At 42.6% G+C, this 26,739-nt stretch overlaps 1 protein-coding gene across 10 annotated transcripts in view; it reads left to right on the plus strand.

Annotated features, from left to right (window-relative positions):
* ATP8A2 (ATPase phospholipid transporting 8A2) overlaps nt 1-26,739 on the plus strand; it is a 330,601-nt gene that overhangs the window by 57,747 nt on the left and 246,115 nt on the right. For all 10 annotated transcript variants that reach the window (XM_066989757.1, XM_066989758.1, XM_048072745.2 and 7 more), the window contains 9 exons: nt 799-868; nt 3,077-3,204; nt 4,237-4,348; nt 5,139-5,304; nt 15,177-15,304; nt 16,380-16,457; nt 18,089-18,177; nt 18,938-18,982; nt 20,399-20,474. In XM_066989757.1, coding sequence (XP_066845858.1) covers nt 799-868; nt 3,077-3,204; nt 4,237-4,348; nt 5,139-5,304; nt 15,177-15,304; nt 16,380-16,457; nt 18,089-18,177; nt 18,938-18,982; nt 20,399-20,474 — 892 coding nt within the window. The remainder of the gene's footprint in view (nt 1-798; nt 869-3,076; nt 3,205-4,236; nt 4,349-5,138; nt 5,305-15,176; nt 15,305-16,379; nt 16,458-18,088; nt 18,178-18,937; nt 18,983-20,398; nt 20,475-26,739) is intronic.

The raw sequence follows: 26,739 nt of genomic DNA on the forward strand, positions 1-26,739 counted from the left end.
AGTGGTAAAAACAGTTTTGGTGGTGCCATACAGAGGTTTTAAATCTTTAGTATGTCAGGAAATATTTGGTGTTAGGTAGCACCTATAATAAGGTAATGTTGTTCAATGTAGAGATTTTCGACTTTAGATGTAGGTAAGACCTCGTCTAACAGCAAAGCTGCAGAACTATGAGAAAGACTTTTTGCCACTTTTGGTAAGGGAAGAAATATCTCTAGAAGATGCAGATCACAGCCTTTGATCTTATCATACCTTTTATGATTTTTTAAAAGAGGGGGGGAAATAAACACTGCTTAGCAGTGACTTCAGGTGTACTTCCAGAAGTTTCTCAACTTTAAGGTGGTCCTGTGGCTACAACCTTTAGTGTGCATGGTTCACAGACAAAACTCAATAGTGTAGGGCACGACCTCTCAACTCATCCCGTTGCGTGTCCACTTCTTACACTCCTCATTATTTAGCATTTCATTTATCCATAGCTCTTGCAATCTAAAGCAATATTACGGACTACAGTGTAAAATATTTTTTTCAGGCATCTAAGTTAATTGTGATTTGTAAAATTCTTTATAACCTGATTTAGACCTGTCTTTCTGTATAATTTCATGCATAAGAGCATTCATATTCAAAGGCATTTGTGAAAAATATGTGCTTTTAGCTGGCTCTTTCATGGTTCTGTGCCACCAGTATTGATTTTTCTCTTCTGCAGTGCATTGAAGACATGTATCATGGACCACTTCACTGCAAAAGTAGTATATAAAAAGTAATTAATTTTCAATAGTGACAATCTTGTTGTGCTCCTTACAGTGAACCTCAAGCCATGTGCTATATTGAAACAGCTAATCTCGATGGGGAGACGAATCTTAAAATACGACAGGTAAAACAAAGTGAACTTTGCTGTTTTTCCTCTAGATACTAGTGTTAGTTGCAAGGCAGACTGTAGCTTGCATGACAGCAATACCAGTACTGTTTAAAATAATATATATGTATACACATATACATATATATATATAAAAAAGACAACAAAATATGCATCTCTTTCCAGTTTTCTGTAAGCCTTTTTTCTGACAGATACAAACCCAAGCAATAATGTTTCATTTACAAGTCTAAGGAACTAATCCAGAGGAAAGCGGGGAGCACAAGCCTACAAAGAGGAATCAGGCAGGCCTTGGCTGTGTTTTGCTTGAGGTGCAGGGATTACTTTTACCAATCTTACAGCTTGCTAATGATATCCGTAACTTCTGTCAGAATAGTGTAAAACACTCCCAATACTTAGATTTTTTTCCTTTGTCTCTTTGAGTCAAGCACATCTCTAATCCTGAGGTGTTCAGGTGTCCATTCTTGGATGCATATGGCATTGTAGCTGGGAGAAACCTGGCATAGGTTTCCTGGTGGATGGTTTGTACTGAGAATGAATTGCAGCTCTTGCATTCATATTTATTGGAGATGCAGAAGCTACAGAGCTATCATTACAAACTAGAAACTGTGAACATATTATGTATCTGCTCTGTACTCCATTGCCAAATGAGATCTGTTGACATAGCTTTTGGAATGGACTTTCAGGTAGTGATGGAGTCTTCTTTTATCTATTGGTGCCTTTTTGCTTTCCCTAAGCCATGATAATTTTTTCCCAAAGGTGGAGTTTTCAAGTAAAAGGATTTTGTGAATACAATAATGGCTTTTTTTTTTTGAGTTGAAACTTTTTTAGACTTTTCTCCATTTTTGGAGAGATGGTGAAAGTCTTTTAGACTAAAGCAGAGAGTAACACCGCTAGTGCTCGGAAACTCTGAGAGTGAAATATGAAGCTAATTGTGCCCATTGATGGATGAGTTTTTTTATCAAGTAACTATTTGATAATACTAATCTTACTGGGAAACCCAGGCATTTCTTACTAATTTAATATAAAGAACTTCAGCAAGAAGTTGTGTTGATACACAGGGCTTCCAAAGAGTAAGCAGAATTGAAATGCTAAAGTGTGTATTTATCAAAAAAAAAAGAAAAAAAGAAAAAAGGCTTGCAGTTGTGGTCAGAGATGCAATTTCTGCTGTCAAATGTGCCAGTCTGTTGCTTCTCCCTCTGGAGTGCTCACAGGAACCTTTTATTATGCTTCAGTTAACTTGTTCCCTGCTTGTGGTAAGTAGTTAAGTTTGATATTTCTAGTTTTGTTGAAGAAAATCATGTTCATTATGGTGTTTAGAAATAGTTCAGAATCTCTTTGCCTTCTTTCCCAGAGATATGAAAAATGAGTATGGATTAGGATTTTGATATATAAATATATGTAGAAATATATATAAAAAAAAAAAAGTTTTAAAAACTGTACACGTGCTTGTTTACTACGCTTGAGGAAACGTGGTTTCCTGTTCTGGGTCAGCCCGATAGGTCAGATTTGGGTTCTTGTCAGATTTTATTTGCTTCTGGACACGTGCCTAAAATACAAAAATAAGGTTGTGGAGGGTTTCTTCTTAAAGCCTTGTTCTGGCTTGCAGTGCTGCAGTCAAATTCTGGCAAGAGAAACTTTAAAAATGGATCACTCTTAGCAAGTGGAAGTGATCAGATGAAAAGCAATAGAGTTTTATGAGTGCAGTCTGAGATGGAGTGGCAATGTGTTAGGTTATAGTTGCATAGTGGGTTTGTAATTAACCTTGAGCAGGATCAGAGCACAACGGCTGTAGTGAGCTAGGAGAGACTACACTTAAGAGGGACTATATTTAGCAGCAGTAATACATCAGCAGAGCTATACTTTGAGAGAAACGCCAAGCTTGTTCATGCTGCTTGTATCCTACTTCCTTCTGCACACGTGAACATCATGCTTTGTGGGTGTGAATTTCCTCTTCATCACAGAGATTGTGTAGGCTTTTTGGTAGAGGAATTTAAGAAAATCCTATATAAGCAGGCTCACATATGTCCATAATAGTTAAGTTTTGCAGGAAAGTTGTTGAATACTCATCTAAAAACACAAAATGAGAAAACCCCACAGTCAAGCAAATTTGATATCTGAATTATTGGAAGAAATTACTTTTTTTTTTCCCTAGTTTGCTTTCTAATTATTTTTTGACAAGAACATCACTTGCATTGGTCTGTGCAGGGATTGTCTCAAACTGCTAGTCTCCAGTCAAGAGAAGAACTGATGAAAGTCTCTGGAAGGATAGAATGCGAAGGGCCGAACCGCCATCTCTATGACTTCACTGGGAACTTGCGCTTAGATGGTCAAAGGTACCAGCTTGAAAACAGAGCCATAAACTCATTTGGTTGGGAGAAATAGTTCCTGCATGCTTTTCATCTCCAACATTGATTATATGCCTGTTTTGGGTGGGGTGGGCATAAGGCAAACAATTATCATCTGTGAGTCAGAGCATCTGCCAGTTTAAGATGACACAGTTCTGCCTTTCTGTGGAGTCTTCTGCTTTTTAAGTGAGACATGGCTTCTTTGGAATCAGCTCTTCTTTTAGTCTAAAGAGACACTTAAGAAAGAGCAGAGGAAATGGTTATATTTTTAGGGGTGTCCTACTACAGGAGACATGGAGAGAAAACTGGAACCCTTTACTGTCCAACAGGAGCCAAAGGCTGTACCAAGTTCAGGTATATACAGGAAAATGATTCCAGAATCTGGAGTCTTATCAGTGTGACTTGTATCTGTTGCAACTCTTGAAAGAAAAGAACTGAGAATATACATTCAATACTATAAGTAGTAGGACTTGAAGAGTCAGCAGGAGCGTACAGGTTTTGTCTTGCTGTACTTGTTTTCCTGCACCAAAGGTATACCACTTGGGCATGTAAGCTGAATAGTGACAGATGGAAAAATAGTGTCAGATCACTTGCTTGTCGCTTGAAAAAATCTCATGGGTAATGCAATTTTACCAAAATGTTTCTTAAATGACATGTGTAAGGTTATAGAGTACTTTGAATGGATTGTCTGTTTGCAAGTGTGATGCTTCTCTGTAATGGGTGTGAGACTTTGGCTAATAAAGTGAAGCACAGAGTAGGCTTTAGAGCTGCCTCAAGTTCTGGGCAATTACAGCAGCTCCCTTGAATCACCCACCTTCTGCTGTGCTTAGGGTTTCAAAATAGCGCTGAGAACTGTGTGTTGCATGGATAATGTAAGATTGTGGGCAATATAAGTGCGTTAAAATACTTTTTTTTTTCTTATTTTGAAGAGTTTTGAAGAGGGGGGAGTAACGCTGAAAGGCTAACTATTTCCTGAAAGCATTGTCCAGAATTGAGAGATGCATATTTCTTGCTTTTCAGCCCAGTTCCTGTTGGTCCAGACCAGATCTTGCTGAGGGGTGCACAGCTGAGGAACACTCAGTGGGTCTTGGGTATTGTCGTGTATACAGGACATGATACAAAACTCATGCAGGTATACCTTTAAAGATTTGGCTTATGTTCTTCTAGAAGCTAATGTTCTTTCCTGTATTCTGCCTGTATTTAGACTTGAATTCATGAAATGTTTTGACTCATACTTGTTTAAATAAAATCTTGAGGAGTACAAGGATGCTATTGCACTGGTATGTGCATAAAAACTTACGGAGGTACATGTCTCAAAACACTTCATTGTGTCAGCAAAACTAACTGTATTGTGTCTTATAACGTTAGCTATACAGCATTTAAAACTGAGGTTTAGCTACGGAGGAGATGGTAAAGACTACCTAGAATTTTAGCACTTGGAGATAGTTAGGGTAAGACTACGGTTTGTATTGCCTTAATGAGTCACCGTCCCTGGGGGTGTTCAAGGAAAGGTTGGATGTGGTGCTTAGGGACATGGTTTAGTGGGTGACATTGGTGGTAGGGGGCTGGTTGGACCAGATGATCTTGAAGGGCTTTTCCAACCTTAATGTTTCTGTGATGGGGAGTGTTTGGAGAGTCCAGAAACACGTATGTGCTGTTCACCTTTGACCATCAATGGCATGTACAGCAAGAAGATGCGTACTAGACCTTTAGAGCTGAATGTTTCTCCTGTCCAATCTTCTGTCAATTTAGCAGTCATTAGGAGTATTGGCTGCTGTTAGGACCTTGTTGGCCTTTGCATACAATATCAAGCTACATAGAGTTGAAGCAATGAGTTCTATAACGGACTCTAAAATGAAGAATGAATTTGCTTTTGCTACTTGATATTGTTCAAGACATTAACAGACTTTGCTGCTTTTCAGAATTCAACCAAAGCACCTCTGAAGAGATCAAATGTGGAGAAAGTAACCAACGTGCAGATCCTGGTTTTGTTCTGTATTCTCCTGGTCATGGCCCTTGTGAGCTCTGTAGGTGCCTTATTATGGAACAGATCACACGGCGACGTCGTCTGGTACCTTGGCTCCAACAGTGAGTGTGCTGGCTGTGTGCTCGGAATGTATCCCGAATGTATAAAATAAAAAATGGAGAAAGAAAGATGCATAAGAAACAAAGCCTGTTGCTAACTTTTGATGTCCCAATTCTTCTTATAATTTTTTAAATTTTTTTTAGAATGGAGTGGCATAAATTAACTTGCCAGTGAGGCTCCTGTTAATAAAGCATTTGAAAGGTTAGGTAGCTGTCAATGGGTTGCCACCCAGGGAGCGGGAAGGAATCAGAAGAGTGTCAAGAATGGTGTTGGCTGTTCAAGTTTCAGCTCTGTGGAGATACCGTGCATCTGCATTTCCACAGAATTTGGTTTTAGAGTAGGTCATGTACTACTGCCTTGCCTATCTTGTCTGTACGTATCATGTACATGACTAAATGGTAGCAGATATCAGATGGATGGTACTAACCTGGACTTCATGCTTGTATACAGAAGAAAAGGACTTGTCTAGCTGTGTTGTTTCCTGTTTTTCAATGAGATATGCTAATCTGTTGTAGAGAACTGAAACGCATGCTAAATCGTGTGATTTTTGTATTCACTCTGTGTTTCAGAGTAGCTTTGGCTTCTGACTCCTGTCATTAGTAATGACAAAATTGATTGGTTAGCATGCTTAAAAGGGTTTATTTGTTTTTATTCATACTCCTTGAATTTATTAGTTCAGATATCAAAGATGGGCCTTATGCAAATGCCTAGCAAAGAAATACAGTGCTGCCCATTAGACTTCTGTCTTGGGGATTGTATTATCCAGGTATAAAATGTATTGTTACAAACACCTTGAGATGTAAATCTGAAAACAGTTCTCACTGCAAATTGTCTTTCGGCTGGTGACGGTAAAAACAGATGGCAAAAGTATCTTCAACAGTTTAAAACAAAATGCAATCATGATAGTAATGGGGGGAAAAAAGAACTTTTATAGGAAGAACATGGAAGTGTCTTGTACTTCACTCCGATTTTGGTAGCTGTAATGTCTTCCGGTAGCAGTATCAGTGACTCCAAGCTTATTCCCTATCCTCCACCCTGCTTTTTAATGAGGAAATTTAAATTTGTGCCTTCAAATGACAGAAGGAAAAGATGAATGAAACAAACTCTTGAACTTGTACTAATATGAAACAGATGCAACCTTTAATAAGGTATGAGGCAGTAGTTTGTATAGATGCTTCCCTATAAATTCAACACAAAATTTCCATCACTTCAGTAACTGTGGGAAATGCTTTCTTCAGGTAGATAGGGAGACGTGGAATCTTTCCTAGATGTCTGATTTCTGTAAGGACTGTATTAGGAAGAGTATTTTCCAGTCAGGTGTGCTTCTATTCTTTGTGTTAACTGAGCAAAGATACGGAATTCATGTGTGTTCATGCTTGAAAGTTCCTGAGTCCAAACTACAACTCCTTGGCTTTTATCTCCTAGTTTGCTCCACTGCCTTCATCCCAAGTCATTTGTAACACTGAAAACCCCTTAGTTGTGGGCTGTGACCTTCTTGCACTGGGTGCTCTGCTGATTGAAGTGGTTCCCTAAGCTTCAGAGCCAGATGCAAGCACTTAGACTATGTATGTAAACAGGCTGTGGTTGGCATCGTGGACAGGAGATGCTGCCCTGTGTCTCTGCTGAACCACTTCTGTTCATGTCTGCTATTCATAAACGCTTTCCCTTCCCTTTAGGACCAATATTGTGACTGTTACTAACAGCTCTTCTACTTAAGCTGGATGCCTCAGTTTGTTCACTCACTGTCTGAAGTCATTTTGTTTGCTTATTTCTGTAGTGTGAGTGACTTCGCAAGTCTGCTGATGCTGACAACTTTTAGAACAAAATTTATTCTTTGCTCTGCTTTTAATTCACTGTTTCAGAAGGGTGAAGTTATGTTACTAGTGATATTGGTGGCTCTTAATTGAGGGTAGTTGACACATCGGATTGTTGTGGTTTAACCCGGCTGGCAGCTAAACACCACACAGCCGTTCGCTCACCCTCCCCCCTCCCTCTCTGGGATGGGGGGAGAGAAACGGGAAAGTGAAGCCTGTGAGTTGAGATAAAGACAGTTTATTAAGACAGGAAAATAATAATAACAATAATAATAATAATAGTGATAATGGTAATAGTATTAACAATAATAATGTGTAAGAAAACAAGTGATGCACAATGCAATTGCTCACCACCCGCTGACCGATGCCCAGCCTATTCCCGAGCAGCCGGCCCCCCCACCCCGGCCAGCCACCCCTATATATTGTTTAGCATGACGTCAGATGGTATGGAATACCCCTTTGGCCAGTTTGGGTCAGCTGTCCTGGGTCTGTCCCCTCCCAGCTCCTGCTGCACCCCCAGCCTGCTCGCTGGCAGGACAGAGCGAGAAGCCGAAAAGTCCTTGGCCTGGTGTAAACACTGCTCTGCAACAATTAAAACATCAGCATGTTATCAGCGCTCTTCTCATCCTAATCCAAAACATAGCACCCTACCAGCTACTATGAGGGAACATTAACTCTGTCCTAACTGGAACCAGGACAGATATCCACCCCTTATTCCATACCATTTATGTCATGCTCAGGTTACACTCTGTCCAATACATTCTAATTAATCACCATTTTCATCTATGATATATAGCAATCATGGTAGTGATGACATACATTATTATATAATAATTAACTTACTACAATTCAACTCATGGGCTATTCTCACCCAGTATCAAATCCCCTTGAGGTACACACCGGACCTCCCCATTCTTTTGCATTACCCACCAAGTGCATCCAGGTCCCTGAGCAAAAGCAATTCCACGAATGGGTTTGCCTTTTCCTGAGGCAGGAGTAGCCCAGACTGTTTTACCCAGCATGTTTCTTACGTGCACTACAGGAACTTTATCCCCTTCTACAGTGCGTAACAGGTTTGATTGGGCAGGTCCAGCTCGGTTGGCAGATCCCCTGGTATTGACTAACCAGGTGGCCTTTGCCAAATGTGTATCCCAATTTTTGAATGTCCCAGCACCCATTGCTTTCAGTGTAGTCTTCAACAGTCCATTGTATCGTTCAACTTTTCCAGAGGCTGGTGCATGATAGGGGATGTGATACACCCACTCAATACCATGTTCTTTGGCCCAAGTGTCTATAAGGTTGTTTCGGAAATGAGTCCCGTTGTCTGACTCAATTCTCTCTGGGGTGCCATGTCGCCATAAGACTTGCTTTTCAAGGCCCAGGATAGTGTTCCGGGCGGTGGCATGGGGACAGGATATGTTTCCAGCCATCCGGTGGTTGCTTCCACCATTGTAAGTACGTGGCGCTTGCCGTTGCGGGTTTGAGGGAGTGTGATGTAATCAATCTGCCAGGCCTCTCCATATTTATATTTCAGCCATCGTCCTCCATACCAAAGAGGTTTTGACCGTTTGGCTTGCTTGATTGCAGCACATGTTTCACAGTCATGAATAACCTGTGCTATAGTGTCCATGGTCAGGTCCACCCCTCGATCACGAGCCCATCTGTAGGTTGCATCTCTACCTTGATGGCCTGAGGTGTCATGGGCCCATCGGGCTATAAATAATTCACCTTTATGTTGCCAGTCCAGGTCCACCTGAGCCACTTCAATCTTAGCAGCCTGATCCACCTGCTGGTTGTTTTGGTGTTCTTCAGTAGCCCGATTCTTGGGCACATGAGCATCTACATGGCGTACCTTTACAACCAGGTTCTCTACCCGGGCAGCAATATCTTGCCACAATGCCGCAGCCCAGATGGGCTTGCCCCTGCGCTGCCAGTTGTTCTGCTTCCATTGCTGTAACCACCCCCACAGGGCATTTGCTACCATCCATGAATCAGTATAGAGATAGAGAACTGGCCACTTTTCTCGTTCAGCAATATCTAAAGCCAGCTGAATGGCTTTTACTTCTGCAAACTGACTCGATTCACCTTCTCCCTCAGCAGCTTCTGCAACCCGTCGTGTAGGACTCCATACAGCAGCTTTCCATCTCCGATGCTTTCCCACAATACGACAGGACCCGTCAGTGAACAAGGCATATTTCTTCTCATTTTCCGGTAGCTTGTTGTACAGGGGGGCTTCTTCAGCACGAACCACCTCCTCCTCTGGTGATATCCCAAAGTATTTGCCTTCTGGCCAGTCCATAATCACCTCCAAGATTCCTGGGCGACTGGGGTTTCCTATTCGAGCCCGCTGAGTAATCAGTGCAACCCACTTGCTCCATGTAGCATCAGTTGCATGATGCGTAGAGGGGACCCTTCCTTTGAACATCCAGCCTAGTACCGGCAGTCGGGGTGCCAGGAGGAGCTGCGCTTCAGTACCGACCACTTCCGAAGCAGATCGAACTCCTTCATATGCTGCCAATATCTCCTTTTCAGTTGGAGTATAGCGGGCTTCAGATCCTCTGTATCCCCGACTCCAAAACCCCAGGGGTCGACCTCGAGTTTCCCCAGGTTCTTTCTGCCAGAGGCTCCAGGTGGGACCATTCTCTCCGGCTGCGGTGTAGAGCACATTCTTTACATCTGGTCCTGTTCGGACTGGCCCGAGGGCTACTGCATGAACTATTTCCTGCTTAATTTGTTCAAAGGCTTGTCGTTGCTCAGGGCCCCATTCAAAAGCATTCTTCTTACGGGTTACTTGGTAGAGCGGGTTTACAATCAGACTGTAATTTGGAATATGCATTCTCCAAAACCCCACGACACCTAGGAAAGTTTGTGTTTCTTTTTTGCTAGTTGGTGGAGACATAGCTGTTATTTTGTTGATCACATCCATTGGGATTTGACGGCGTCCATCTTGCCATTTTATTCCTAAAAACTGGATCTCTCGTGCAGGTCCTTTAACTTTATTCTGTTTTATGGCAAAACCGGCCTTCAGAAGGATTTGGACTATTTTCTTCCCTTTCTCGAAAACTTCTTCTGCAGTGTCACCCCACACAATGATGTCATCGATGTACTGCAGGTGTTCAGGAGCTTCCCCCTGCTCCAGCGCAGACTGGATCAGTCCATGGCAAATGGTAGGGCTGTGTTTCCACCCCTGGGGCAGCCGATTCCAAGTATATTGGACTCCCCTCCAAGTGAAAGCAAACTGTGGCCTGCACTGTGCTGCTAGAGGGATGGAGAAAAATGCATTAGCGATATCAATTGTGGCATACCACTTGGCTGCCTTTGATTCCAGTTCATACTGGAGTTCTAGCATGTCCGGCACTGCAGCACTCAGTGGTGGCGTGACTTCGTTCAGGCCACGATAGTCCACTGTTAGTCTCCACTCACCATTAGACTTTCGCACTGGCCATATGGGACTATTAAAAGGTGAATGAGTCTTGCTGATCACTCCTTGGCTCTCCAGTTGACGAATTAGCTTATGGATGGGACTCAGGGAGTCTCGGTTGGTGCGATATTGCCGCCGGTGCACAGTTGTGGTAGCGATCGGCACTTGCTGTTCTTCAACCCTCAGCAACCCCACAACAGAAGGGTCCTCTGAGAGACCAGGCAAGGTAGACAACTGTTTAATGTCCTCTGTCTCCAAAGCAGCTATGCCAAAAGCCCAGCGGAACCCTTTTGGGTCCTTGAAATATCCTCTTCTAAGATAGTCTATGCCAAGGATGCACGGAGCATCTGGGCCAGTCACAATACGGTGCTTTTGCCACTCATTACCGGTTAGACTCACTTCAGCCTCCAATACAGTTAACTGCTGGGATCCCCCCGTCACACCATAAATACAGATGGGCTCTGGCCCTTTATAGCTTGATGGCATTAGAGTACATTGTGCACCGGTGTCTACCAAAGCCTTATACTTCTGTGCGTCTGACGTGCCAGGCCATCGAATCCACACAGTCCAATAAACTCGATTGTCCCTTTCCTCCCCCTGGCTGGAGGCAGGGCCCCTCTAGTCCTGGTCAGAATCTTCATTTCTGTGTTTAAAGGACTGCCTGCTGGAAGTTGGAGCAGCAAACCTTTCAGAGAACTCCTTTTTCCCAATTGTTTTCCTTTGCAATTCACGTACCCGTGCCTCTAGGGTCGCAGTAGATTTTCCATCCCATTTTCTCATGTCCTCTCCATGGTCACGTAGGTAAAACCACAGGGTGGCGCGGTGTGTGTGCCCACCATATTGTCTTCCTTGCATAGATGAACGTTTACCCCTAATAGCTGAGACACTGGTTTGTACAGGTGGGGAGGAAAATAAACTCTCTTTAAGTTGGTGGATCTCTTCAGAAAGTTTCTCCAAGGTATTCTCTTTTAGCTGGTGGACACTAGTTCGTTCAGGTGAAGGGGAAGATAATCTTTCTTCAAGTTGGTGGATCTTTTCAGAAAGTTTCTCCAAAGCATTCTCTTTTAGCTGGTGGACACTGGTTCGTTCAGGTGAAGGGGAAGATAATCTTTCTTCAAGTTGGTGGATCTTTTCAGAAAGTTTCTCTAAAGCATTCTCTTTTAGCTGGTGGACACTGGTTCGTTCAGGTGGAGGGGAAGATAAATTCTCTTTAAGTTGGTGGACCTCTTCAGAGAGTTTCTCCACAGCTGAGACACAGGCCTTTAGGGAAGAGGAGAGATTTCCTTCGTACTGCCGGAGTATTTTAGTCACTTCATTCACTGTGGGATTCTCCTCCGTTTTCCAGGCTAGTATTGCCAATGAGTTGGCATATGATGATGGGGCACTCCGTACAAACTTCCGCCACATGGGTGGTGTACACTGGACTGCATCTGGATCTGCGGATGTTTGTGCGTCATCTAGGTCCTTATAAATTACTTCCCGTACGGCCAATTCCCTCAGGTACTGAATTCCCTTCTCCATGGTGGTCCATTTGCTTGGTAAACATACAAGTTCTTCCTTGAAGAGATACCTTTCCTTCACAGCTGACAGGAGACGCCTCCAGAGGCTGCGAGATTGTGCTCCATCTCCAATTGCTTTGTCAATGCATGCGTCCCTAGCAAGGGATCCCAGCCGCCTGGCTTCCTTGCCCTCCAATTCCACATAATTGGCTCCCGTGTCCCAGCACCGGAGCAGCCAGGTGACAAGCTGCTCGCCTATACAGCGACCAAAATCTTTTCGCACATCTCGTAGCTCACGCTGGTATAGAGTCCGGGTAATTACTGTTGATTTTCCGACATCCTCATCCTCATCTTCAGTCTTCTGCACCTTTGATGGCCGGTGTAGAGTCCGGGTAGTTACTGTTGATTTTCCGACATCCTCATCCTCATCTTCAGTCTCCTGCACCTTTGATGGCTGGTATGGAGTCCGGGTAGTTACTGTTGATTTTTCGCCATCCTCATCCTCATCTTCAGTCCCCTGCACCTTTGATGGCCCAGCCTCGTCTTCACTTCGCCCAGACTTAGCAGAAGACTGTCTGCGTTTTAAACGACCTGAGCCTCTATACCATTTTTTCACCTTGTCTACAGGGGCAACTTGCACTGCTACAGCTCGTTTCTCTGACCCAGCCACAGGGTCTGCCACAGGGGTTGGAATACCCTCTGCGGGGTCAACTTGCACTGCTACAGCTCGTTTCTCTGACCCAGACACAGGGTCTGCCACAGGGCTTGGAATACACTCTGCGGGGTCAACTTGCACTGCTACAGCTCGTTTCTCTGACCCAGACACAGGGTCTGCCACAGGGGTTGGGATACCCTCTGCGGGGTCAACTTGCACTGCTACAGCTCGTTTCTCTGACCCAGCCACAGGAGTGGGAGCAGCTGCAGGAGCTGGGGCAGCTGCAGGAGCTGGAGCGGCTGCAGGAGCTGGAGCTGGAGCGGCTGCAGGAGCTGGAGCGGCTGCAGGAGCTGGAGCTGGAGTAGCTGCAGGAGCTGGAGCTGGAGCGGCTGCAGGAGCTGGAGCGGCTGCAGGAGCTGGAACTGGAACGGCTGCAGGAGCTGGAGCTGGAGTAGCTGCAGGAGCTGGAACTGGAGCGGCTGCAGGAGCTGGAACTGGAGCGGCTGCAGGAGCTGCAGCTGGAGTAGCTGCAGGAGCTGGAACTGGAGCGGCTGCAGGAGCTGGAGCGGCTACAGGAGCTGCAGCTGGAGTAGCTGCAGGAGCTGGAACTGGAGCGGCTGCAGGAGCTGGAGCTGGAGTAGCTGCAGGAGCTGGAGCTGGAGCTGGATCTAGGTTGCTAATAACATCAATTGCAGCTCGATAGGCACAAGCCAGACCCCAGCACGCTACAGTGATTTGTGTCACTTTGGAACTGCCAGAGTCATGACACCTTTTTTTCAAGCATTCTGCCAGCTTTTTAGGATTTTGCAGTTGTTCAGGGGTGAATGTCCAAAACACTGGAGGTGACCACTGCTCTAGAAACCTGCCCATATCCTCCCACACTCCCTGCCACTCGCAACTACCCCGCCTCAAGACAGATCTCCGGATGAGATTCCTAAGTAGTTGTTTAACCCTCCACAAAATCTGAAGCGCATTCAGGAGACATAACAACAAGAGCAGGCTGGTCTGAGTATCCCAAGGATATTCAACATCTCGGAGAACCACCGTAACTAACTCGGGGGATAAGAGAGTGGTGGTGAAGGAGAAAGGGAGAGTGAACAGGTAGGGAAACATGTCTTCCCCTGTCCCCTTCACAGATTGGCTCCCTAACGAAAACAGGCAATAGGTGTAATTGCTAATAGTTTCCGAGATATGGGTTCCAAAGTATAGAGTCGACGTCAGTGCTGAGTACAAATACCAGGTTAAAGTCGTGACCAGATATTTCATCATTTCATAAGCCATTGCTACACCGCACAGTACCATAACAATCTTAAACCAGGGCCCGGAAAGGATAAACAGTGCAACAGGGAGCACATACAGAAAGTAACGCACCATAAAACTCAATTTGGAATACAGGTACAGCAGACTGGAGATTAAGGCAATCAACATCGTGACTAGCAACTATTAAGCAGGTCCAATACTTATACCAATTTTAGTTTAACACACTCTGGTCAGATTTGTCGATATCTCAACCCTTCGGGCCCCACGTTGGGCGCCAAAAAGACTGTTGTGGTTTAACCCGGCTGGCAGCTAAACACCACACAGCCGTTCGCTCACCCTCCCCCCTCCCTCTCTGGGATGGGGGGAGAGAAACGGGAAAGTGAAGCCTGTGAGTTGAGATAAAGACAGTTTATTAAGACAGGAAAATAATAATAACAATAATAATAATAATAGTGATAATGGTAATAGTATTAACAATAATAATGTGTAAGAAAACAAGTGATGCACAATGCAATTGCTCACCACCCGCTGACCGATGCCCAGCCTATCCCCGAGCAGCCGGCCCCCCACCCCGGCCAGCCACCCCTATATATTGTTTAGCATGACGTCAGATGGTATGGAATACCCCTTTGGCCAGTTTGGGTCAGCTGTCCTGGGTCTGTCCCCTCCCAGCTCCTGCTGCACCCCCAGCCTGCTCGCTGGCAGGACAGAGCGAGAAGCCGAAAAGTCCTTGGCCTGGTGTAAACACTGCTCTGCAACAATTAAAACATCAGCATGTTATCAGCGCTCTTCTCATCCTAATCCAAAACATAGCACCCTACCAGCTACTATGAGGGAACATTAACTCTGTCCTAACTGGAACCAGGACACGGATAAATCACTAAATTTGGGTTATAGTGTGGAACATCATACATCTTGCCATCTGTTCAGCAAAAAATATTCAGCAAGTGTTCTGATCTCTAATACGTATCCTCACCAATCTTGCTCTTCTTCATCTGACGTGGTATGCTGTGTCTCCAGGCGCGTGTTCTTTGGGTGTTTTTATATATATATATAATATTGAAATCAATATTGAAAAGGCCCTTTTGGTAAGCCTTAACACACTTGGTGGTTATTTTAGTGCTACTAAATAATATCAGGCCAACTACAGAAAGATGATTGCCCCTATACTGTGTCAATTAGATTTCTACCATCTGTGTGATATTATATGTCTTTTGGTCCACAGAAATGCTGTCTGTCAACTTTGGATACAATCTGCTGACATTTATAATCTTGTACAACAACCTTATTCCAATCAGTCTTCTGGTGACATTGGAAGTTGTCAAATTTACTCAGGCTCTTTTTATAAATTGGGTAAGTAACAAGACTAGACATATTAACATCGCTTTGGCAAAGTTACATTAAAAACTTGAAGTCTTTACCAGACTTTTTGGTGACTTCCCGATGCAACTTCTGGGAAAGGCAGGGAGAAGTTCAGAAGATCTAATTTGTGCTATGTTCACTAAGAAATGACAAGATGTAGTTGTAGGAAGCTCTCCTGTACAAATAATTGCTTTTGTATATTTTGGGCTTTCAAGATGGGAAAAATCATTCAGCAGACTCATTCATGGTTGGTAAATAGCTTTTGAAAACTCCTTGGTACCCTGTAGCTTCTCTTGGCCACAGCAGAAGGAAAGACTAAACTTGTTTGTGTTTTTTTTAAACCCTGAGGCTGGTAGTCAGGTCCACCATGGTACGAGTCGTGATGTTTCTCTGAGGAGATGAGTTGGTGGTGCCTTATGTTACAAAATGGTGATACCTCCGTTCAGGCAAGCTCTGACTTCAAAGTGTTTCTCTTTGCTTATGTACTGAAAATACTTCAGTGATGTCTCTTAAGCTCAACTGTAACAAGTGGAAGAGAAACATTCCTGGTCTTGGTATGCATTAATTCTTGGACTTTCAGTAAAGATAGAGAGGTTCCTCTAAAATGCAAGTATATAAGATCTAGTTTGTGTGTGTTTTCTGAACTGCTTATAGCAGCTATTTTGTTTACCCTTCCAATTAAATATAGTAATTAAGAGTTGATTTTACTAAGTCACTAATTGTCTCTTTAATCTTGGGGTGGAGTAAATTGTATTGTTCCTGTAACTTAAGATCTATATTTAGAGTGGCCTGTTAGAACTTCTTCCCATTGTATTTAATTCTTAAGCTAGGGGTGCAATGAAGAAAAGACCAAACTACCGTTATTTGAGTCAGACTTTTCTCCTGTTTATGCAGTAAAGAGGTACCCCTGGGAAAGAAAGCACTGCTAATTGGCTTGGTTGCTCTTTGTCAGAACTTCCACCCATGGAGTTAAGTCAGTCAAGCTAAGTTGGAGCTGAACACAAGAAGACTGGAGACTTCAGTGTTTAATTTTCTTAGCATGGGTCTGACTTTGCTCTCATTTCAGGACATAGATATGTACTATCCTGAGACAGACACACCTGCAATGGCCAGAACCTCAAACCTTAATGAGGAACTTGGGCAGGTAAGAAAAATCTTTGGTATGTATAATGTTGTTCTGTGACTTGGAAAGATGGAAGGTGTGAATGAATGCTGTGAACTATGTCGTATTCTGTTGCACTGTGGCTCAGGTTAATAGAACTTCTTTACTTTCGTTAGTCCAGGTCTTACTGGTATGAGACATCACAGGATAAATTCAAGGTCATAAAAGCAGTTATAAGCCTGGAGACTGATTTTTTTTTTTTTTCTGCCTTTGCTCTAATATGACTTCATCATTGAACTCTGTGTACGAAAACAAGATGTGCAGGACTAAGCTTGGCTGAAGAGCAGGCCAGAATAGCCTTAGCCTTTCTTAGTTCTTTGTGATTCTGACTGCCTCACAAGAAAAGCGAGTCAAAAAAGATGCAGTTTTAATTTTAATTCACATTGTGTTCCTTGACAAACGTTTCTATTTTCTTCTCATGTAATTATTATTGTACATTAACTTGTAGTTGTAAGATATTTACTGCAAATACTGCACAATTCTGCAAGTGAGGTTTTCAAAGTGGAAGGGTTTCCCAAAACAAGGCTACTGCAAAACACAACTTTGCCATTGTAGTTTTTTAGTACCATTGAGAAATGCTAGCTTTTTTCTTTGACCACCAAAATCGTAAGTATGTGACTGGACCACATGAACTTTGAAGTTCCTATGTACTTCATCCTGGAGACAATGTATGCATGCCAAACATATAATTATTGTCTCCAGCTTGTCAGGAAAACCGTCAGTAACCATGCTGTTTAATTAGATGGGGCTTTTCCTTAGGACTGTTAAAATCTGATTTGTATTTGCACTGCTTCGTTGTGAAGTTACTACTGTAATTTGAAGGTTTCCTTTTGCCTGAAATTAAATATATGATATGGTGTAACGTATCTAGTTGGCCCTTAAGATGTTTTCAGAAATAGCTCACCATTGATTCCTTGCAAGTAGTCTGAATTTGTGGATTCATTAACTGAACTACTTGATCAGGTGTGTTTTAAAATTTTGGTATATGTCAGAATTATCAATAACTCAAAGCTCCTCAGATTTTAGGTACCCACTTTGATTTCTGGCTTGCACAGCTGATGATGGCTGTGCGTTTCTGACTTCAGGACTGGCTCGTGGATAACAGAAAAAGCTTACGCTTGCCTGTGAAATACCATTTGAGGATATTCCTTGCAGAGTAGTGTTTGTGGGTGTAGGGGAGAAAAACACATGGTGATCTTTAGAAAACAGAATTTCTTCAGTGTTCAACTCGACCAGTTCTTCAAGAACATGAAAAACTATTTACTGCAATTTCAGACTTTCTGTATAATGTTAATACAGCTGAAAGATTCAGTGAACGTTCAAGTAGTGTAAGCCAGTACATCCATACACTGGAGCCTTGGCAATTGATACCTACTTCTTGGGCATTGATTCATTTACACATAAATAAGAAATAATGCCATTATTGTTTTCCTGATTGTTTTTTTGTTTCGCTTTAGTACAACAAACCAAGCTGTAATAAACCTGTGTTGGCCAATACTATGATATTTCCGGGTCTTATGTCTCTTCCAGAATTTTTCTGAAACTTCATGTGTTTTCTGCTTGTTTCAGTTTTTGTTACTTTGCAAGTTAAAATTAGGCTTTTTTTCTTCCAGGTAAAATACCTGTTTTCTGATAAAACAGGTACGCTAACGTGTAATATCATGAACTTCAAGAAATGCAGTATTGCTGGAGTGACATATGGGTAGGTATGCCTTTAGAAACTCTATAGCTAAGTATGTGCATGTTGATGATACATACTTTGATATCAGAACAGGATTAGAACATTCTGTTCAGTTTACGTTGCAGCATATTTTACGGTCACAGTTTAAAGCTTTCATTTTCATGTCCTGCAACCAAAACTGAAATGCAAACCTGGAGAATACTTTACATGAGAAGAGAAATCTTTTTTGCTTCTTAACTTGTCTGATTGTAAATTAAACTAAACCAGAAGTACTAAATTTCTGACCCTTTCCAGAGGGAAGAAGGTGAAGCCTAAAGACAGTAATCATCAGTCGTGCTTCTGTGACTTGCTCAGATAACCAGGATTTCACTACAGCAATATAACTGTAATTGTAGTTGTCAAAAAGCAAGAGCTGAATATTCCATGCACAGGAGGGATGCACACTTCAACTGTTTTTGTTCTGTTTTTATCAAAAGGATCCCTTTCAGTCACACCGGTATTTCATAGCACTTGGCTTTTTGACTCTCCAGTACTGTATTTTTTTGTCTGTGCTAAATTATAAAAGACTAGTCTTAAGATCTCCATTCCAATTAGCCTTTGAGTTTCATAGTAGCTAAGTTAGATACCTCAGAAGGTAGAGAACTTGATTTAAGCATTTGAACAGCTGAACTCATGGTTCCAGTGTGTGTTTGTATGTAAGATGACTCATTGATCTGCCATCTATCTACTTCTAGTTTGCAAAGTGGAATAAATGTTCTTTTTTCTTCCTCCTACTCCTCAGTCACTTTCCAGAGTTGGAAAGAGAACGTTCATCAGAAGACTTTAGGTAAATATAGTCGAAGATATTTTATTTTGTATAGACGATCTATATAAACAGACTGCTTTCAAATTTGAAACAGCAAGAAGCCTGAGGGAACAATGTGTTTGTGTAGAGGCTCCTACTGGAAAAGCATTTTGTGCAGAGCTAGTGGGTGGTGACACAACTTCTTTGCACGGAGGAAAGATGATGGGAGAAGGGAAGGTGGGGGGATACACAGTGGCTGGGCTGGCTTGCATGCATGCTAATGCAGTGCTTATTTACAGTTGCCAACATCCAAGTTACAAGGTAAGAGTAACCTTTACAATCAGTCTCTCGATTTGAGTGTGCTGTTAATCATTGGCATCACTAGGTTCAAAGCTGACAAGGAAAATAAAAGAACCTCTTCGTTAAAATATTATGTTTTAATAGATAAACTAGATGTGGCAATGTCTCATGTCATTTACTGTGAGGGTGGTGAGGCCCAGGGTCAGGCTGCCCAGAGAAGCTGTGGATGCCCCATCCCTGGAGGTGTTCAAGGCCAGGCTGGATGGGGCTTTGGGCAACCTGGTGTGGTGGGAGGTGTCCCTGCCCATGGCAGGGGGGTTGGAATTTGATGATCTTACGGTCCCTTCCAACCCAAACCATTCTGTGATTGTATGTCAAGAGAAGCACTCTTACTCAGATTTAAGGAATACAGGTGAAGAGTCTCTACCACTCCACAGACTGGAGTGAAAACCTAAAAGGAAGTGTTATGCAGGAGGTGTCACTGTACTATGTTGTACCATGTATACCACTGTTGGAAACTACTTCCTGATGAGCTCTTAAACTTCTCTAGTGATCCTGCTAATTTCCATGATCACCTTTTAGGAAGAAGGTGATACGATATATTACTTCCGCTGAGATGCAATTTCTGTGAACGCCTCTCTTCTGTGCTGCCGCTTTCTTCATTGCCATCTTTTCTCTCCTTTATACTTCTTCATGCTTCCTCTTCGGTTGAAGAGTTTCTTCCAGATAGTAATTTGGAGTACTTGGCCTTAAAATCCTCCAGGGATCAATTTAAAGCAAAACTCACTGACTAGAGAGGAAGCTTAGGGATATTGATCTTTGGCCTATCTTGATTTCAAGTTGACTTTTTATTTATGTGTTTTAAGAACATTTAAAAGCTGTTCCTGCTACATCTGTCCTAGGAAGTGTGCTGACACTTGAATCTTGAAATGCACTTCTAAGCATAACTGTTTTAGGCTTCTTGTTGGTGTTCTGAAGAAACTATTGCTCATTTTCAGCGTTTTGTGTGTTGGTCATATGATTTTTTTTCACAATACTTGCAAGGACAGTGGATTTTTATTTTAGTTTTGTCTCCAACGATATAGATCAAGTAATAGAAATAGATGATTAAGAATGGAAATGCTGACATTGTTATATTTGTCTTGTCTTGCTCCACAGCCAGCTACCTCCTTCGACCAGTGAGTCATGTGAATTTGATGACCCAAGACTGCTGCAAAACATTGAAAATGACCACGTAAGTCCAGTTCTTGAATGTCACGTGTCTTTTGAACACCCTGTTAGCAGTCTGTCTGGAATTGAATGCTCAACAAATCTGCTTGTGTGATTGCTTGCTCTACAGGTGTGCCATAAAACAGATGAAAGCAGAGGTAAATAGGAAACAAAATAGTTTCCTCCAACCCCTTCCTGACCACTTGGCTTACTACTGAACTGAAGAAACAATGACACTGAGTATGAGTACCAGCTAGCTATAAAACAGCTTCGTATACTGTAGTATATGGAAGATGGTGTCTTGTAGGAATTTATGTTAGAAATCATAAACCTTTAAAAGAAAAATGACTTATTATCAACTTTGATTTGCAGACTGTTCAAACATCCCTCCTGTTAACCTTCCTGTTAAAATACCATTTTTAACAATACTCCAAGGCATTACAAAGTGGTTCTGTTGAGACCTGCTTCAAATACTGCAAATGAGGGAAATTATGGAAAGGACATAAGAAATGAAGGCTTGATTGCAAGCTTAAGCTTGCAATGGCTGAGACTTCAAGTGATGGTTAACTTTAGCCTAAATGATTGTGTCTGAACGGGCTGTCCTCAGGACTATCAATTCCATTATGCAGAAAATGTGTACCTACGAAGCATCTGACTGCACACATGACAATTTACATTGCTTGCATTAAAAAAAAAAAAAAAAGCACAACCGTTCTAGTCTGCAGAAGTTGTCCCACAGTAGGGGACATGGACATTGTCTGAAATGCAAGCTCAAGTGACTAACTTTGATAGCTGGCTGTTCTTGTTAAACAGTGTAACTTGTGTAACTGGGCTGGCGAAGTTTAGTATGAGCATCTGAAAAAAAGCTACAACATACTGTTCAAAGCTGTGCTTTCTGCTTTGCTTTACAGTACTTAAAAACTTGAAATGCAACATGATGCATATGTCTGAAGGAATATTTAATTACTGTGCATTGCAGTATATTCCTCAAGGTGACAGAGCCTGAAGATGGCTCCTGTTACCTGACCTTCAGGAAGATGGCCCTCTCAGGATAATATAGTGGCTTCCTGCATGGCTTTTGCAGTCATCTGCACCAGAAAGACACTGCAGTGCAGATCAGCAGAGCACTTGCAGCCAAGATGTGGGTTATCTCCTGTTCCTGTGTTCCATTTGTTAATATGTAGCTACAGTTAGGGTTTGTGGTAGTTGCGCGTTCCAAGTTCTGCATTAAAGACTACTGATTTAGGCGCAGCCTACAGATAATGTATGCTTGGGCTCTTACTCACTAGCTGTTGCTTTTAGGGGTCTACAGAGAAGTCATCTTGTGTGTCGCTCGACTGTACTGGAGAGATGGAAGCCGCCCACTGACAAGTGATGATTTGGCATAAGACCTAAGAAAAGTGTTGCATGCAGTTCTTGCATTCTTATAAAATCCAGGTCTGTTTGTCAAACCGCATCAATGATGTGAGGGCTGGACTACAGGATAGTGGGAGAGTGAATACTCACATGTTTCTAGCCCTTTGCTTTATGGCAGTGTACAAATTGTCTCCTACATAAATCTCTTTAGCGTCTTAGTTTTCATAGCTAGTTGATACATGCAGATGCTATTTGAATTTGTGTGACAATCTTCAGCCATTAAGGGAACTGAGGTAATGAAATGGATCTTCTAATACAAGCAGCCCTGTGGGGTCAGATGCTGCTGTACTTAGCTGGGCAATGAATTCCCTTTAAACATTTGCCTTTTTGCAGATGGAGCTGTCTGTCTGATATCTTCCACAAACACTCAATAACTACTCACTACTCTGGTCTTGAAGATTGTATTTTTTTTCAGTCCACTTGCGTGTGTTAGTTTAGAGCTGTCTGAGTGCCAAGTAATTTTCTTTCCAAGTGAAAAATAAAAATATAATGTATTTCTTCTCCTCGTGAGACTGTCTTCCATCTGGTAGGAAGATTTTTAGCATCGTGCAGCACCTCTAAGTTTCATAGCTCTATTTGGCCACTGCTTTATAAGGACTGATTGATGGCTAAGAATTATTGCCCTGTAGGAAGTGCTCCAAGGAAAAATAACTTCTGAAAAAGGTGTGGAGGTTCTTGGTTTCTCTGGGCTTTTAGTGTAGAAGAAAGTACCTAGGTTTGTCTGCCTGTGCCTTTTTAGTAGCAGCTTCTGTTGGATGGATGAACTGTGTGACAGAGCCAAGAATATGATGCTGCCTTGTTTCTATAGGGAAAATGCTGTAAGCTATTAGAGTAAGAAAACAGCAAGTATTTCCAAAGACTTAAAAGAATGTTTGGTGATTAAGCAAAGCATTTTTTATCCTAGTGCTTGAGTTGCACATACATTGTGAATAAACTGAGAGTGGAGATGCAGGATTTCTAACACCCCCCCCCCCCCCCTTTGCATCTGCCTGTGAAGACTGCAAGGAAGATGGTCAAGAAGTAAAGATTCATAACCTTGGATCTTGGCCTAGTCTCCTCTGTCTCCCTGGATTCTTTCCTAACTTCCTCTGCTAATTCCAGTTCTCATCTCAGCTCTCTTCTCTGGCCCCCAAATTACCACTTGGACAAGAAGCAAGCCCGTGGAGTAGCTACATATGTATGAATTCATTCAGTGAGTATGTGCGATGAGTAGTTTAGCAGTTGGCCAGACAGAACAGCTAACCCCTGTGCTCATGTAGAGCCTTCGCTTCAGTGAAAGTGTTCATTTACATCTCCCCAATGTCTGCTTAATTTTATGAAGTGTGTGGGAACCGAGGCTTTTAGTCCATCAGACTTTGTTGAAGTCACCGCTGTAGTAAGATGATTCTTATTTCCTTAGGAAAGGAGAACAAGAAAAGCATACCACTACTTACTGGGATGAAAAACTAGAATTTAAATACAGTAGGAATCTCACCATTTAGGTGGTAAGAACCTCTGGGAGGCTTTAATTCAGCAAGTAACTGTTGCCTGTAAAACTGTCCAAATGCATCATTTTATAGCTCAGAAATTGTTGTCGCTTGGCAAGAAATACTTTTCACTCTTAACTTTTGACCTTGCAGTGTATGGGTCTTGAGCATTTTTCTTTTACTCGAGTACAAGGCCATATCTTAATCATTGGTCATTCTTCAGTGGTTTGGGCAAGATAAAGTTGCATTTAACTATCAATCTGCCAGTGCCAGTTAATGTGTTCCTTGAGTCTTCTTCCTGGAATATTGAATATTCCTGGAATATTGAGTCTTTTCCTGGAATATTGCCTCCAACCTTACCAGCTTCACTGTTGTACAGGTGCCCAACGTGACTGGTTCCTCAACTATTCTCAAAATATTTTAATGAACAAAACAGTAGGAAGATCACTTTTTTATATCTCTTTAAGAAGGTGAGTCATAATTCTTTCTGTTAATGAATGGATAAGTATTTTACTAGCTGTCCTTGGTGCCATACTTACTCAAAGTAGCAAGGTCAAGTTGTTAGACCGTGCCTTAATATCTTGCTGTCCATTTCTAGGCCGCTTGCTCAGAAACGTATCAGTCCAGCTCATCTGGGAATATCATGGAGAGACTGATCTGGTGCTGCTAGAAATGAATAGAGATTAAATGTAATCTTTAACTTTACATATAAATTCCTAGTAACTTCTGCCTGTGAGTAGCTCGCTAGAATGATGCAGTTTCACTCCTTAGGAGTGAGGAGACCCAGATAACTGCGTGGCATGCAGATATGTAGCTCTGCAGAGTACAACTTGCTCCCCAGAAGACTGAGTTTCATCTCGTCGTTTGTTCCCTCTGCGTAAGGAAGAGCACCTTATGCAAAGGGATGAGAACTTCTGATAATATTTCCTGACCAGTGGTCTGTGCCCTGCTCCACGATGGATAATGCTGTGTCTTCTAGATAAGGCAACTCTGCTTTCATTGTAGATCATGCTTTGTAGATAACAATCCACAAGCTGCTTCCAGAAATAGGAAGCCATGTCTCAACATGTCTGCAGTTCTCAGCTTGTAGGGGAAGCATGCAAATTATGTTTAATCAGTGGGATATGTCGCTGATGCAGGAGGTTATAGACCAGGTGTTCCACACTGACCTTGTTCCAAGAGAAGCAGTAGCTTTTATTCAGAGCTGTTGGTACTCAGGGAGAAAAATGGTGGAAAGAAGGAACCTAGATTGCAAGGTACCTATGGGCAGAGGAACACGAGACTGACCTGTGAAACCTTTGCTTCTGCTGCAGATCAGTGGAGAAGGAAAATAGAGCTGAGCTTAAAGAAAACAAAAAGCAGGCAAGGAATGCCTCACAGAGACAATCAGTAAGAATTTGATTAGCAAAATTGCAGAGGTTTGCTTTAATAGAGGAAAATAAATAATAAAGCAAGAGTAAGTCGAGCAGGTTAACTGATCGTATGCTGGGGTTAAACTTCGCATGGTGCAAGGGATGTGTGATCACAAAAGCCAGTGTGATCACAAAAGCCAGTATGACCACGAGGTCGTTTTTTAACAGCTCTGAAGCAATTATTTGAACACTCGACCCTGATTGATGCCAGTGCAATAAATATTGTGTCAGTGTTGGAGCAATGCAGATAGGTAACAAATGACAGCTGTGTGAGGGAGCTGACATGATAAGCTGGGCCTCTGCCTGCTGATCTGCTGCTACAGATTTGGAAGGCTGCCATGTAGTCCATTATGAGCTGTGAATATACCAAAACAGCAACAAACTGCACTGCTGCCTCGACAGCAGAAATATATATATGTGGGAAGGAGTAAAATCAATGGCATCAGCAGAGCCAGGTTGTTTCTAGCTGATAGAACATGTAGCATGAAAGCATGCAGGAGGCTAGGTGATACACTTGTAAGGAGGACATCAAAGGTCTGCAGCAGTGGTTGCTGAAATGAGAATCTGGCAGGCTGTTCATTTTGTGGAGATGAAGGTCTTTCATTGCTTTCACTGGAAATAACGAAGCAGCAGTAACCTCCTGACCAGCAATTTGCTGTGGACTTGCTATTTCTCTCGCTCCTGATGATGTGTAATCTTTCATTTTCCTGAACACAGCCTCTGCACTCCAGCCTGTCAAAAGCGATGGTTGTTACTTCAGTGACATGTGACAATACAATTCAGTAGCATGTGTGCAAAGATAAAGGTCTGTGAAGTTACTTCCTTTATCATATTTTTTCAAAATATGTGAAGTACAACAAGAGTGTGGACATTGGCTCTGCAGTCTGACTTCATTACATTTCCTTTTTCTGATGTGCTTACTTCTTGTTTAGACGCGTTAACACAGCATGTGTTAGTTGCCACTGTTCACTGGCTTCTGTAGTAATTTCTGCTAACAGAAATCCTGTTTTCGCTAGTGAATCTGTCGTACAAGTATGTAGGTTGTGTTCTGTACATTAAATAAATAAAAACAAAGACAAAAACAAAAACAAAGAAACCCAACAGTTTCCCCATTTTACTACAGTCTTGTAGAAGAAGAACTTTAAAGTTGATGTCTTTCTACATCAGATCTTGTTTTTACTATTACAATAGTGTTTCTTTTGGCCTGATGTTGTGCTAACAGCTCTTGCTAAGAGCTCTTTATAGTGGCTCTGTTAAGTGAAAGTACCTATAAAATATGCTATGCTAATGAGAACTTTGGAAACTAGGTGGCATTTTCATACGCAGAAATTCTAGTGAAAGTTTACAAGTTCAACTGCAAATGATGACTTTGGGGGTTTCTGCAAAGGTAGACCTACTAGAATTATATGTCCATAGAATATCCCGAGTTGAAGGACCACGGAGTCCAACTCCTGGCTCCACACAGGACCACCCCAAAATCAGACCATGTGTCCAAGAACATTGTCCAAATGATTCTTGAACTCTTGGTACTCTGGACCGCTGTCCCAGTGCCCGAACACCCTCTGGGTGCAGAACCTTTCCCTAACCCCCAGCCTGACCCTCCCCTGTCCCAGCCCCATGCCGTTCCCTCGGGTCCCGTCGCTGTCCCCAGAGAGCAGAGCTCAGCGCCTGCCCCTCCGCTCCCCTCGTGAGGGAGCTGCCGGCCAACTGGTCTATAGCTCTCTGCTCTAATGGCTAGAGCAGAGTCGAACAGAAGCAGTTTCAGCCAACTGTTTTAGCAAAGAAATTCTGCGTGAACTGTGGATGAACCTAATGTGCTGGGTTGTGAGCTGGGCAGTTGAGTGCCATTCCTGACTGCTGTGAGACTGGAAATGCTGTGCGAGAGGGGAGGGGTGGAAAGCAGGCAAGAATGGGGTGGGAGACTTTATTTTAAGTCACTGCAGCAAATTCTGGCAGTTGTAGCTAATCAGAGGCCTGTGACTAAGTGCTGCGACAT

Source organism: Anser cygnoides, chromosome 1 (genome assembly GCF_040182565.1).
Source record: "Anser cygnoides isolate HZ-2024a breed goose chromosome 1, Taihu_goose_T2T_genome, whole genome shotgun sequence".
In the NCBI taxonomy this organism is placed as follows: domain Eukaryota; kingdom Metazoa; phylum Chordata; class Aves; order Anseriformes; family Anatidae; genus Anser; species Anser cygnoides.